Genomic DNA, 13,728 nt, shown 5'->3' with positions numbered 1-13,728 from the left:
AACTCCTCTTTAATCGATATCTCCTGCTGCATAATCACCTTGGCAGAGGCTGACTTCTGCTCACCCCCTTCCCTCAAAGCCTCCTATTGGAAGCCAGCTCTTTATTGGAAGGAATTGTGTCATCACAGCCTTGTGTATCCACAGTTCATGGCACAGAGCAGGTGTTCAGTGACTATTTCAACTTGAATCTCTAAATGTACACTTAAGCCAGTCAACTTCTTTTGTGAACATCTTTCAGAAAACTGCCAGCGTAATAAAGTTCAGGGATACTGAACGGAGACTAAGCTATGCACATATTGTGGTTTTCTTCTGCAGATGCGACCTCAGACAATTTCGGATACAACCTGTTGACATTCATCATCCTCTACAACAATCTGATTCCCATCAGTCTGCTGGTGACTCTCGAGGTTGTGAAGTACACACAAGCCCTCTTCATAAACTGGGTGAGTATCACACGGGGCAGGAAGCAGAGCTGCTGGGGACGTGTCATTTCCTAATATCCTGTCTGAGCCTTAGTGTTGAAACTGGGCCTCCAGAAAAAGAGGAGCGTCATTAATTTATAATTCGATCTGGGATTTCACTGCCTAGAGACTGGGCAGGGTTGTCCCTGAGCCAGTGGTGGTGGTGACTAGTCACCTGGTGTCCCAGTTTCCTGGGTCATGAAACAGGCAGGTGCTCTCAGGAGCATCAGTGGGATAATGGAGAAGAAGGCAAGCAGGTCCCTGTCTTCCAGTGCATGGGCATGAAGTGGCTGCAGCTGCTCATGCTTTATGGTCTCCTTAGTGCAGAAGGAAAGCTGTCTTAGGTGTGTCTGCTTAAGTGTCCTTTAGATCAAAATTCACAGTGACAGTGAGCTTGGGTTCTGTTGCAAGAGTCCAGGTGGAATTTTCAAGGACCCCGCCATGGTTGTGAAGCACCAGACCTCAGCAGCTAGTATTTGATGACCAGACACTTTCATGTGCTTTTTTTTTTCATGGGCATTTTTATTTGAGCTTCATAACAACCCTTTGAATGAGGTATTAGCTAAGCTCAGAAGTATGAGTTAGTCTAGGTTAGGAAATGATCATCTGGAAGCCAAATCTTCTAGATATAAATAAATACCATGTTTTCCCCTGTATCTTAGTGTTTTTCTACGTAAATAGACCCTGTATTTTCACCACTAACTTAAAAATTAGCATTTATTTGAGTTACCTGTTTTAACAGTTACCTGTTACCTTCTTAATGTAAATGAGTGATGAATGGTGGGTATTTGCTGAAGTCCCCCAACTCCTTTCCCTCTCTCAGGACACAGATATGTATTATCTAGGAAATGACACCCCTGCCATGGCCAGGACGTCAAACCTTAATGAAGAGCTTGGCCAGGTGAGAGCCTCTTGGGGACTTTGGGACAGTGATGTGAGCATGGGGGCAGACAAGTGTTGGGAGAACTGTGGAGAGATTGTGCAAAAATAAGTCTCCATAAAGGTGGTTTTGATATCTGAAGAACTCTGTAGTATTTGGAGGTATTATTCAATACAAATGTTAATTGATCTTGACTTGCTTTTTGAGTCAGGGATAGATCTTATCACCTAGAAGATCTTATCACCTGCAACATATTTAGTACAAAAACTATAGTGCAAGGTCACTTTGTATGCAAGATTGTTAATCAGGGCAAATAAAGGGAAGACGATGGTTAAGATGCTTGGATATTGGGTTGTTGTTCAGTTGCTAAGCTGTGTCTGACTCTTTGCAACTCCATGGACTGCAGCACGCCAGGCTTCCCTGTCCTTCACTATCTTCCAGACTTTGTTCAAACTCATGTCCATCGAGTCAGTGATACTATCTAACCATCTCATCCTCTGTTGCCCCCGTCTCCTTTTGCCCTTAATCTTTCTCAGCATCAAGGTCTTTCCCAAGGAGTTGGTTTATTGGATTAGGTGGCCAAAGTATTGGAGCTTCAGTTTCATCATCAGTCCTTGCAGTGAATATTCAGTGTTGATTTCCTTTAGGGTTGACTGGTTTGATTTCCTTGCTGTCCAAGAGACTTTATGTGGGGGCTAATTTGAAGGACACAAATCCATAACATCTCTCACATGTTCCTGCTTTCGTCTCTGTAATATTTCAGGGACCCAGTTTCTTTTCCACTATCACCTCCAAACCCCTGTTGCCTTTCTACTGAGTTACACTTTGCATTATGTCCTCATTGTGAGTTGAAATCACTGCAAAGTCTAGGTCTGTTGAATGCACTATAATTACAGATTATAATTTCATTTTATTTACTTATCTTATATGATTCTCCCAACAACCCCATGAAGTGAATGCAGTATATATCAGACTAAACCGGCCTCTTTTTGAACCCTGCTCCAGTCTTCCAACAGAGTTAATTTACCTTTCTTCAGTGTTTCTGCAACAATCTCTCCAAACATAAATACAGTAAAAAAGAATGACAGTTATATGTGTCTGTTTCCATCCTGGGATTTCTAAGCCTGTTCAAAGGTGTGGAGACAAGCTCTTTGGTCATCTTTGTCTGCCTTTGTTATTTTAGCATAATGGTTAGCATAACTTTGTTCTCAGATGCTGTTGAACTGGACCCAAATGATTGAAGGATTCAATATCCTCCAGCTCCCACGATGAGACAGTTCATCCTAATCGGGAATAGGAAAAGTTTGCATGGGGAAGTAGTTCTGAGTTGGAACTGAAAAGACAAGTCAAAATCCAATAGGCAGAATAATAGAAAAATCTTAATTCCTTATTATAAAATTGTCATTTTAAAATATTTTGATATCATCTTTTAACTTTTAAAAAAGAAACAGGAAGAGATACTGCTTTTGAAAGGCTGATTCTACTGAACTTTTTATACCCCTAGTCTTACTGCAGATAAAGCTTATATTTAAACTTGTTTATGGTTAAAGCATTCATCACTTTAATAGTGTACTGATTTCATATTTCTGTGTACTATTTGACTTCTTTAGGATCATTAATAATCATTACTTGAAGGCACTTTAAAAATAATTCTTAGTATTTGCTTATATTGTATCAGTTAGGAAAAGTCTAGAGTACACAATTCTTGTTATTAATCTGTCTTGTATAAAAACAGTGCAGTGTGACTTCCCTAGCATGGTTCTTGGGAATTCCTGGAATCCATCTCACATCCAGCTGCAGTCATGACCCCTCTTTAGAAAGTCACTGAGAAACTGGAATTTTACTGGAGACAGTTCTGTTAATTACTCCCCTCTCACTAATCTATGATGTAATTTCCCAGAAAGCTAGACATGGAGTAATGTTACTTATCTTCTGGCCAAACCCTTATGGACGTGGACGTTGAGTCCCAGAAGGCTGAGGTAACTTTTCCAACCTGCACAATTCAGAGCCTGACCTGGACTCCCTTCCCTTGTGGTCCTGCGTTCTTTGCCCTTTCCCCCATCGTAGCATCCACCCAGGAGGACAGAACGTAACATCACGCATGCATTTGGGCTCATCTCTTGTGCACTCACTCAGTTAATCATGTCTAAATGGTTTGCTTATTGACTTTCACAGGAATTTCTCTTTTCACCTTTGTATATTGAGAGCCTAGCGTGTTAAATCTATAGAACTTTATGCCTTAGAAAGTTACGTTAATCTGTTGCAGTGCCATGCTGCCTTTATGTAACCTCACTATGATGATGATTGAAAAGCTTAGTGTTCTGTGCTATTTCAGGACATGCTTTCTTAGTCCAACCAAGGGATGGAGTTCTAAAAACAAATATTTTTGTGGTTGCCACAGTCTGAGTTTGTTGTCTTGATGTATTAGACACAAGAATGAATTCTGTGTAAATGTCATTGAGATGCCTTGTGGTGAAATTTAGTGCTTACTGATGTTAAATGGATTCAGGGCTGTTACTGAAATCTCTTTTGTATGTTTCCACACACTTGGACTCCAGAATTGTGGTCTTAAGCTTTAACATATATTAGTTTTACAATAATAATTATGATATATAACATATTTAATTATAAAATATATTTTGCTTGCCTAAGGAAATTTACCTTTGAAAACTAATACAGATTTTGAAACATGTAGAATAAAAGACTTCACTTATGTGTCTTTGCATGTTATTACATTCTCAGCATATATTTTTCTCTTTGATTTAGGTAAAATATCTATTTTCTGACAAAACAGGAACTCTTACATGCAATATCATGAACTTCAAAAAGTGTAGCATTGCTGGGGTAACCTATGGGTGAGTGTCTTTATAACTTACTGAATCTTATCTGTATTCTTCCAACAAAAGAAGTTTTATTTTTAGCCACTTAGTCAAATACCTTGACTTTCTGATACTTTGAAAGGGTATTTATAAGGGATTTGGTTTCATAATTACTACTGAAGATATTTAAAACTGAATGAGTCCCAATTTAGAACATGGTTCTAAAACGTGGTTATTTCTATAAATACTAACCTATGAGAAATCTCAAGGAATATGTAATTTTATATTTCCTATCTAGTAAGTATACATTTCTACTTCATGTTTTGATCTCAACACTTTCCTTTTTCAAAAGGAGCATAATGCATCTGGCTATGTTCTTATTTCTCAAAGTTTTGTGAGTCTGTATAAATTTTAGAATTGTTGTATTTCTGTGAAAAATGCCTTTGGAATTTTGATATGGATTGCATTGGGTCTGTGGATTTCTTTGGATAGTATTGACATTTCAACATTAATTCTTCCAATCCATGAGCACAGAACGTCTTTCCATTCATTTGTGTTGCTGAATTTCTTTCAGTAACGTATTACACTTTTCAGTGTATGATCTTTCATTCTTTGGTTGAATTTATTCCTAGATATTTTCTTCTTCTTGATGCAAGTATAAGTGGAATTGTCTTCTTAATTTCTCCTTCTGATAGTTCTTTACTAATATATAGCAATGCAACAGATTTTTGTATATTGATTTTGTATCTTGCAACTTCACTGAATTTGGTAGTTCTAACAGATTTTTGGTGGAATCTTTTAGAATTTTCTGTATATAATATCATATCATCTATAAATAGTAACAGTTTTGTTTCTTCCTTTTCTATTTGGATACCTTTTACTTCTTTTTCTTTCCTAATTGCTGTGGCTAGGACTTCTAATACTATGTTGAGAAAAAAGTAATATGAATGGGCATCTTTGTTTTATTCCTGATCTTAGAGGAAAAGCTTTCAGCTTTTCACTGTTGAGTATGATATTAGCCTTGGATTTGTCATATATTATATGCTGCTGCTGCTACTGCTACTGCTAAGTTGCTTCAGTCCTGTCCGACTCTATGTGACCCCATAGATGGAAGCCCACCAGGCTCCCCCGTCTCTGGGATTCTCCAGGCAAGAACACTGGAGTGGGTTGCCATTTCCTTGTCCAATGCATGAAAGTGAAAAGTGAAAGGGAAGTCGCTCAGTCGTGTCCGACTCTCAGCAACCCCATGGACTACAGCCTACCAGGCTCCTCCATCCATGGGATTTTGTAGGCAAGAGCACTGGATGGGGGTGCCATTGCCTTCTCCCATATATTATATTGACTTTATTATATTGGGGTACATTCCTTATATACCCATTTTGCTGAGAGTTTTTTTCATTATATGTGAATTTTGAATTTTATCAAATGCTTTTTCTGCATCTATTGAGGCAAATCTATTGGGGCTTCCCTCATAGCTCAGTTTGTAAAGAATCTACCTGCAATGCAGAAGACCCCAGTTTGATTCCTGAGTCGGGAAGATCCACTGGAGAAGGGATAGGCTACCCACTCCAGTATTCTTGGGCTTCCCTTGTGGCTCAGCTGGTAAAGAATCCACCTGCAACATAGGAGACCTGGGTTTGATCCTTGGGTTGGGAAGATCCCCTGGAGAAGGGAAAGGGTACCCACTCCAGTATTCTGGCCTGGAGAACTCCATGGACTGTATAGTCCATGGGTTCACAAAGAGTCAGACACGACTGAGCAACCTTCACTTTCACTTTCTTTCATTGAGGCAATTATATGATTTTATTTTTCATTTTGGTAATGTGGATGGTATTGACATATTGATTTGTAGATACTAAACTGATCTTCTGGAGAAGGCAATGGCACCCCACTCTAGTACTCTTGCCTGGAAAATCCCATGGATGGAGGAGCCTGGTGGGCTACAGTCCATGGGGTCACTAAGAGTCGGACACGACTGAGCGACTTCACTTTCACTTTTCACTCTCATGCATTGGAGAAGGAAATGGCAACCCACTCCAGTGTTCTTGCCTGGAGAATCCCAGGGACGGGGGAGCCTGGTGGGCTGCCGTCTCTGGGGTCGCACAGAGTCCGACAAGACTGAAGCGACTGAGCTTAGCAAACTGATCTTCCATCCTTAGAGTAAATCCCACTTGATCATTGTGTATGACCCTTTTAATGTATTGTTGAATATGGTTTGCTAATATTTTACTGAGGATTTTTGTGTCTGTTATTCAGGGATATTGGCCTGTAATTTTCTTGTGATGTTCTTTTTCATTCGGTATTAGAGTAATGCTGACCTTGTAAAATGAGTTTGGAAGTGTTCCCTCCTCTTCTGTTTTTTGAAAATGGTTGGTATTAATTCTTCTTTGAATGTTTGGTAGAATTCACTAGTGAAGCCTTCTGGTTCCAGACTTTTGTTGGGAGTTTTTAAATTACTGATTCAGTTTCTTTAGTAGTAATGGGTGTACTCAGATTTTCTGTTTAGGTTGTATGTTTCTAGGCCTTTATCCGTGGCTTCCAGGTTGTCAAATTTGTTACCATCTAATTGTTCATAGTTGTCTTTTGTGGTCCTTTTCTTTCTGTAGTGTCAGTTGTAATGCCTTCTCTTTCATTTCTGATTGAGTCTTCTCTTTCTTGGTAAGTCTAGCTAAAGGTTTGTTAACTTGATCTTTTTAAAGGACCAACTTTTAGCTTCATTGATTTTTTCCTACTGACTTTTGAGTCTCTATTTCATCTGTTTTTGTTCTAATCTTTATTTCCTTCCAACTTTGAGTTTTATTTGTTCCTTTTCTAGTTATTTTAGGTATAAAGCTGTCTGAGATTTTTGTTTCTCGAGGTAGGCATTTATTGCTATAAACTTCTCAGAACTGCTTTTGCTGCATTCTTCAAGTTTTAGTATTTTCATTTGTCTCTAGGTATTTTTGGATTTCATGTTGGATTTCTTCATTGATCCATTGGTTGCTCATTCACATGTTGTTTAATTGTCACATATTTGTAAATCTTCCATTTTTTGGGGGGTAATTGAGTTTCAGTTTTGTATCTTGTGATAGGAAAATACGCTTGCTAGTTCAGTCTTCTTAAATTTACCAAGGCTTGTTTAGTAGCCTAATATATGATCTATGCTGCTGCTGCTTGTACTTTGTGTGAATATCTGTGTTTTTGATCACAGCTCTGTGACTACTCTGTTTCTCTCTCTGGCAGTCATTTTCCAGAACTGACAAGGGAACCATCCTCAGATGATTTCTCGTAAGTATATTTTAACAGTTCTTGATACTTTAGTGGGAAAGGCTTTGGAACAATTTTATATTAGCATTTCTCACCAGATTATTTTGTAAATAAAAGTTGCCTGTTATTTCAAGAGAGAACCAGAATAAAAATGAAACATGAGTATGGTTTTAAAAGTCCAATCGTGCTACAGGGATTTTAACAAAAGTACCCAGCTATCGGTTGGATACGTCCTGCTCACTTCTGACTTTCCAGCATATCTTTAAGGTTGTAACATACATGTTGTAGCATGTATCAGAATTTCACTCCTTTTGAAGGCTGAGTAATATTATATATATGTATATACACACAACATTTTGTTTATTAACTCATCTGTTGTGTGGCTGTCTGGATCCAGCATGGTTGTGTTTCAGTTGTTCACCCTCGTGATGGTGGGGCTATACTCGCTGCCCAGAATCATGAGAGAGGATTGTACCATGTGTTGCCAGCCTGTGGAGAGATCAAAGTTCAAAGACTGAAAGATAGTTTCTACTGAATGCTTATCAGTTTTGCACCACTGAAAAGTTATTAAGTCAAAATAATGTAAGTCAGGGACCATCCTTATTTTGTTCATAGTCAGGTGTGAGATTTACTGTCTTGAGGTTTGAAATAATACACAATATTTCAAATCTTTAAAAGTTTAATATAAATTTATAGCCTTTTTATGTGTGGTTCTTTCTGAAGACAGATTCTTCCTAGGTTTGAGTTAAAGGAACTTTGGAGCTGAGTATTATCTCCTATTCTCTTCTCAGCCGGATTCCTCCTCCACCTAGTGATTCCTGCGACTTTGATGACCCCAGGCTCTTGAAGAACATCGAGGATCATCATGTAAGGGCCATCATTCACTTCTGGAACATTAAACATCTTATGATGCACTTGCATTTATGTATGTATATAGCATCTTGAAAGTTGCTGTTTTGAAACTTGGGGAAGAGATGTGCCTTCACTTCTATGGTGTTAGTACTTTAGGAAAATGATCAGTTTGTGAAGAACACTTTGCATAACTGAATTTGAAGCCTGATTAAGTATGTAGTGAAGTTATAAAGTAAGCACATCAAGATGAGTCTGATCATAGATTTTGCTAACATTTCAGATTTCTGTGTTTTGTAAGATTTATGCAAGACTGTTTCTTCATAGTTGTGAATCTAAGAGGTCATGTATTTTGAAAAGTAATTACGTATCTTTTGGTTAGGATCACCTAGGAAACAAGATATAATATGCAGGATTTATAGCATCCTACTTATGTGCTAGACATTTGAAGGCTGTTTCCTTTAGCACCCGAGTCACCTCGGAGAGATGATGGGGAGCTGCATAGAAAACTTGACTTGGCCAGAAGTCACCCAGCAAACAGATGGAGAAATGAGAGTCAGAATCTTAGACTGTTGGATTCTTAACTGTGATGTCACATTCTGAACTATTGGAGCAAACCAGGATTTACTGCTGGTCCATATAAATGCATTTTTGTTCTAAAGGCTATTCTGAAAAATACTAACTTTTTCAGTGATCAGAGCATTTCACAACCAGTTTAACCAGTATAAATTAGACCTAATATGACTTTTCTAAAAAAAAATTCAGTTTTGAAATTAGGTAAACTCTAGCAACATTAAAACTTTATCTTTCCCAAATTTTGTGAAGAGATAGGTATATTTAAAATGTTCTCTGAATTCTCAGTGAGGAGGTCTGCTATACTGTATTTCAGTTAGTGCCTATTTGTTGATGCTAGAACTTTCCCAGCAGTGTTCTGAGATGTGAGCATGGAAGGCACCCATGCTCCCGGGCTGGGAGGCAGCTGTCCTGCTTCAGCCCCAGAGATGCTGACCAGGTGGTCCAGGCTGCATAGAGGATGCTGCTGAAGGCTGTGCTCTGTGTCAGGATCACAGACGTTGATACTGTCCTTTCCTGGATTTTGGTCTCAGAGGTAGATGGCGCCACTCGGCTAGAGGTCCTCTAAGCAGAAGAGTGGCGTCTCAGAAGAACGTTCTGTGGAGGAGGGGAGTGTTAATTAAGGATGTTAAAGAAACGAGCACCGGTGAGGACTTGCTTTCTGAGAAAGGACTCAAGCGCCCTCAAAGAGTGTTAGGTTGAGAGTGATGGTGCGGATGGGTGGCTGAAAGGGTCTGTTCACATTGGAATGGTGAAGGGTAAGGAGAAAGTACAGGGTGGCAGCAGCAAGGGATTTAAACTGTCAAACAGCAAACTGGTCCATAAGAGACTCATTCGTTTAGAAACAGTTTAAGGGCTTAGTTCACATTAAACACCTTGCTAGGTACCCAGAGTAGGGGGTTGTGAGCCGCAGGAGATGGGCTGGATGGTGAGCAGGTGTGAACGGAAGGGTGCCTGGAACCGGGGCTCCTGACCTCTGTTCTGAGGGCAGCAGGAAGGAACCCCTGGATTAGAATCCAGGAAGAGTCCTTTGAGCCTGACCCTGAAGTAGATCAGGGGCGTCCTGACAGCCACTGATCTTGGCTCCGTTTGCAGCCCACAGCACCCTGCATCCAGGAGTTCCTGACCCTGCTGGCCGTGTGCCACACCGTGGTCCCCGAGAGGGACGGGGACAGCATTGTCTACCAGGCCTCCTCCCCAGGTGAGGCCCCGCGGCCGGGGTGCCCGCTGCCCCCTTCCCCGACCCCTGGGTGTTTGCATGCTGTTGCCGGCCCCGCCCTGCCCCGCCGTGTGCCTCCGGTCTCCCGCTGGCTGCAGTGTCCTGGGGGACCAGTTCCAGGTCCACAGCTTCTCCTCTGAGGGAGGTGCTCCTTTCTGGGCCCTAGTAGGGGGCGAGGAGTGAGTCGGCACCTTCTAGGTCCTCCGTCTTTACTGCACGGAAGGCCAGGCGTCTGTCGCTGGTGTGGGTCTTTTTCATGGGAAAAATAACACTTGCTGAACAGAATGCTGTCCTTCCCAGAGACGAGTCAACGCCTCCTCTGTTCTTATTGACAGACGAAGCCGCTTTGGTCAAAGGGGCCCGGAAGCTGGGCTTTGTCTTCACAGCCAGAACGCCCTACTCTGTCATCATCGAGGCCGTAAGTGACAGCCCCAGGTGCCGCCGGATGGTCCTGGTCACCTGCTTTCTGGAAGGCTGTCTGTTAGATATAGTAACGCCTGTTGTAACTAGGAGAGCTGGTTGTCTGTGAAACTAGGCATGTTGAGAATTGACAGGTTGTGTGGTTCTGCTGGCTCCCGGTTGTGTGTTTTTATGTTGTTGGCTCAGGGTTGTGTTTTTGCATTTCTATCATCTTTCTCTCTCAAAGGCACTACCCATGGTCTTCCACCCACTGATGTGGGATAACGTGCAGGAGAGAACGTGGGAAGCCTGATGCTGGGTCTGTGATTGTTGGGAATAATCCTCTATCCACCCCCCGCTCCAACCCCATCCTCAGGGCGGGCCCGTGTCTATCTCTCTGAAGCCCTTGGTCTCTGACTCTGGTCTCCGAGGCTGGCAGAGGATGGAGTTGGCACTTAAAGTTTTTTTTTTGATGTGGGTTTTTCCCCCCTCCTTGAAATCAAGGCTTTTGATTTTTTTCTGAGTTTCCCTCTCAAGGAGCTAGAGGGAGAAATTTGGGGATAAGAAAAGGTTGAAATCAGGAATGAGGTCAGATAGGGACCTTGGGGTGGCTACGGGTGTTTTCTGTAATGAGCCGAGAGGGGCCACGCTCACTGTCTTGGTGGGTGAGGGTCTGTGGGCAAGTCCTCTAACGATCCCCACCCTCCGTTTGGGGAGGACTTGTGGCTTTTTACAGCTCTTGGCTTTCTGCATCCTCAGATCTCATGGATGCATGTGAAGTTCGTGTCCATCTGGTGTAATAAGTCCATGTTGTTCCCAACCTGGTGGCGGTCCATTCTTTTACTTACATGCAGAACTTATATCATATTCCAAGTTGTTTTCAGAATTCCCCTGAATTTGGGGTGTGGACATTTGGTAGCAAAACCTAACGGGACTGCACAGGGCTGCGCCTGTTCTGTGTGACTCTCACCAAGCCACATAGCTTGCTGCACAGGCTGCAGTCCACGGGGTCACAAAGAGATGGACATGACTGAGCAACCAACACTGCAGAAAACCCATGTGTTGTATAACAGGGTGCAGTCCCAGCCCTGCGGGAATGTAGTGGGGTGGAGTGGGCGTATATACTTCTGTGAAATGTGAAAAATTCTGGATTCGTGAGCCTAACTGGCCCCAGGTTTGGGATGGACCTGTGTAGCTCGTGTCCTTTATTTATGTGCCTTGGAAATGACTCTGTCACTAGCTAGTAGGACGGTCACTCCTGGTGGAGGAAATGAGAAGCTTCCACCAGAAGGGGGCGCTGTGACCCTACCAGACTAACTGCGGAGAACTGTACAGGTTGGAAGGCGTCTGACCCGGAATAGATGGAGAGAATGAGAGATGGAGGAGGGGAGGGATGGGGGGCAGGTGTGTGTAGAGAGGTTTGTGAGTGAGGAGTCGGTTGTTTTGAGATGCTAATGCTTTACACTTCAGGTAAGAGAGGTAAGAGCTTTTTTTTTTTTTTCCCCTTCCTCTGTAGATGGGACAGGAACAGACTTTTGGAATCCTGAATGTCCTGGAATTCTCCAGGTATATTTCTCTTTTCTTAAACTCTCTCTATATATACTGATCAGAAAGAAGAATCAGAGGGAGAGGGTGGGTCCTGATGGAAGTTGTGCAAGGAGGCATGTGCTTGCTGGCGGGGGTGCTGGGGAGGAGCCATGGAGGGACCTCAGTGCTAAATCACGAAGTTCTTGAAATCCATCATCTCTTTCCACTCCAGTCAAAAGAAGGCAGGATGAGATGCTCTTGAGTGAAGTAGGTTTACATTTGATCTTCCCCTTTGTTACTTGGCATGTGACTGGATATTTTTGAGCTGTGCAATAAGAGTACATGGACAGAATATCATCAGAAGAAAATTAGGTACCCAGAGGAGGCACTCAAGGTCTCCATTTCTGTCTCTCCTGCCATCAAGAGCTGTGCTAGTGAGTCTGCTTGGTAGGGAAAAGAATAGGTTTATGTCCCTTATATGTAAATAAGAGAGTAGGAGGCACACAAATTTTGACTTGGAGGAGGAAGGTAGGGAAAATGGAGATTGGGGCAGCCAGACCACCTTTTGGGCTGCTTACTGTTTAGTCACAGGATGTGATCCTGTAAAACAGCAATGGCGGTTTTTTTCCTTTGTGTCTTTACTCTTACAGCGACAGAAAGAGAATGTCTGTGATAGTGCGAACTCCTTCGGGACAGCTTCGACTCTACTGTAAAGGGGCTGTAAGTACTGGCTGATGTCTGCACGGTGGGGGACCCCTGCTTCTCCCTTAACCGCCATTCTCAGCACCCCTCATGGTCACTCAGGTTGAAAGGCTCCTGATGTTCACTGAGAGGTAAAAGCCCGATGACCATGACAGGGGTTCAAGCCAGTGTGGCCAGGGCAGTCAGTGGTTGGTTTCAGAAACAGTAGCTGGCTGTGTCCTCCAGAATCCTTGGCGTGTGAATTTTGATTGCCGTTTTCCACCCTTGCATTGTGACTGTGAGAGATGCAATCATTTGTGTTGACCTATGATCTTTTAGGATTTCCCAGGTGGTAAAGAAGCCCCCTGCCAATGCAGGAGACATAAGAGATGTGGGTTCGGACCCTGGGTCAGGAAGTTTCCCTGGAGGAGGGCATGGCAACCCACTCTTGCCTGGAGAATCCCATGGACAGAGGAGCCTGGGAGGTAACAGTCGATGGGCTCGCACAGAGTCAGACACGACTGCAGCTACTTAATCTTTTAAGGATTCTGGTGTGTATTTTTTCTTTAGTAGCTGTTCTCAGTATTTGTGGTTTTTATTCACCACAGAGGCTGTGTGGCAGGCTTGAGGCGGTGTCCATCTGTGGTCCATCATCACCTCTGGTCCCCTCTGGTTACTTCCTACGTCAGGCTTTTTGTCCTCTCTGCCTCCTGGTCATTGAATCTAAATCTTTAGGGAAAGATGCTGTTGTTTATGAGCCTGACTCACAAAACTACATTCTGTAAAACTGTGGTCTTATGTGTTGAAGGAAAGCTTTATTAAGCTCAGCTCTTGAGTCTGTGTCAGAAAATATGAAATAATACTAGGATCAACAATGCATTGGAAATCTTACTGATCTTTACCAATTGTGGGAAGAAGTATTTGAGGACACTGTGACCAGAGTTTTTAAAAGTGGGCAATGTGTGTGAATTCTAAAGGCATCCTATGTGAATTCATTAAGGTCCAGATTATGTTAGGGTTGACTCTTTGCGACCCCATGGACCACAGTGCACCAGGCTTCCCTGTCCTTCACCA

The 13,728-nt window shown here is 42.3% G+C and overlaps 1 protein-coding gene across 2 annotated transcripts in view; it reads left to right on the top strand.

Annotated features, from left to right (window-relative positions):
• Positions 1–13,728, top strand: part of LOC102280627 (phospholipid-transporting ATPase IB) — a 455,079-nt gene that overhangs the window by 83,556 nt on the left and 357,795 nt on the right. For both annotated transcript variants that reach the window (XM_070380503.1, XM_070380504.1), the window contains exons 12-20: positions 316–443; positions 1,285–1,362; positions 4,108–4,196; positions 7,383–7,427; positions 8,198–8,273; positions 9,924–10,029; positions 10,383–10,465; positions 11,963–12,012; positions 12,624–12,693. In XM_070380503.1, coding sequence (XP_070236604.1) covers positions 316–443; positions 1,285–1,362; positions 4,108–4,196; positions 7,383–7,427; positions 8,198–8,273; positions 9,924–10,029; positions 10,383–10,465; positions 11,963–12,012; positions 12,624–12,693 — 725 coding nt within the window. The remainder of the gene's footprint in view (positions 1–315; positions 444–1,284; positions 1,363–4,107; positions 4,197–7,382; positions 7,428–8,197; positions 8,274–9,923; positions 10,030–10,382; positions 10,466–11,962; positions 12,013–12,623; positions 12,694–13,728) is intronic.

Source organism: Bos mutus, chromosome 12 (genome assembly GCF_027580195.1).
Source record: "Bos mutus isolate GX-2022 chromosome 12, NWIPB_WYAK_1.1, whole genome shotgun sequence".
Classification (NCBI taxonomy): domain Eukaryota; kingdom Metazoa; phylum Chordata; class Mammalia; order Artiodactyla; family Bovidae; genus Bos; species Bos mutus.
Note: the sequence above shows the minus strand (reverse complement) of the source record. Positions and strands in the feature narration are given on the sequence as shown.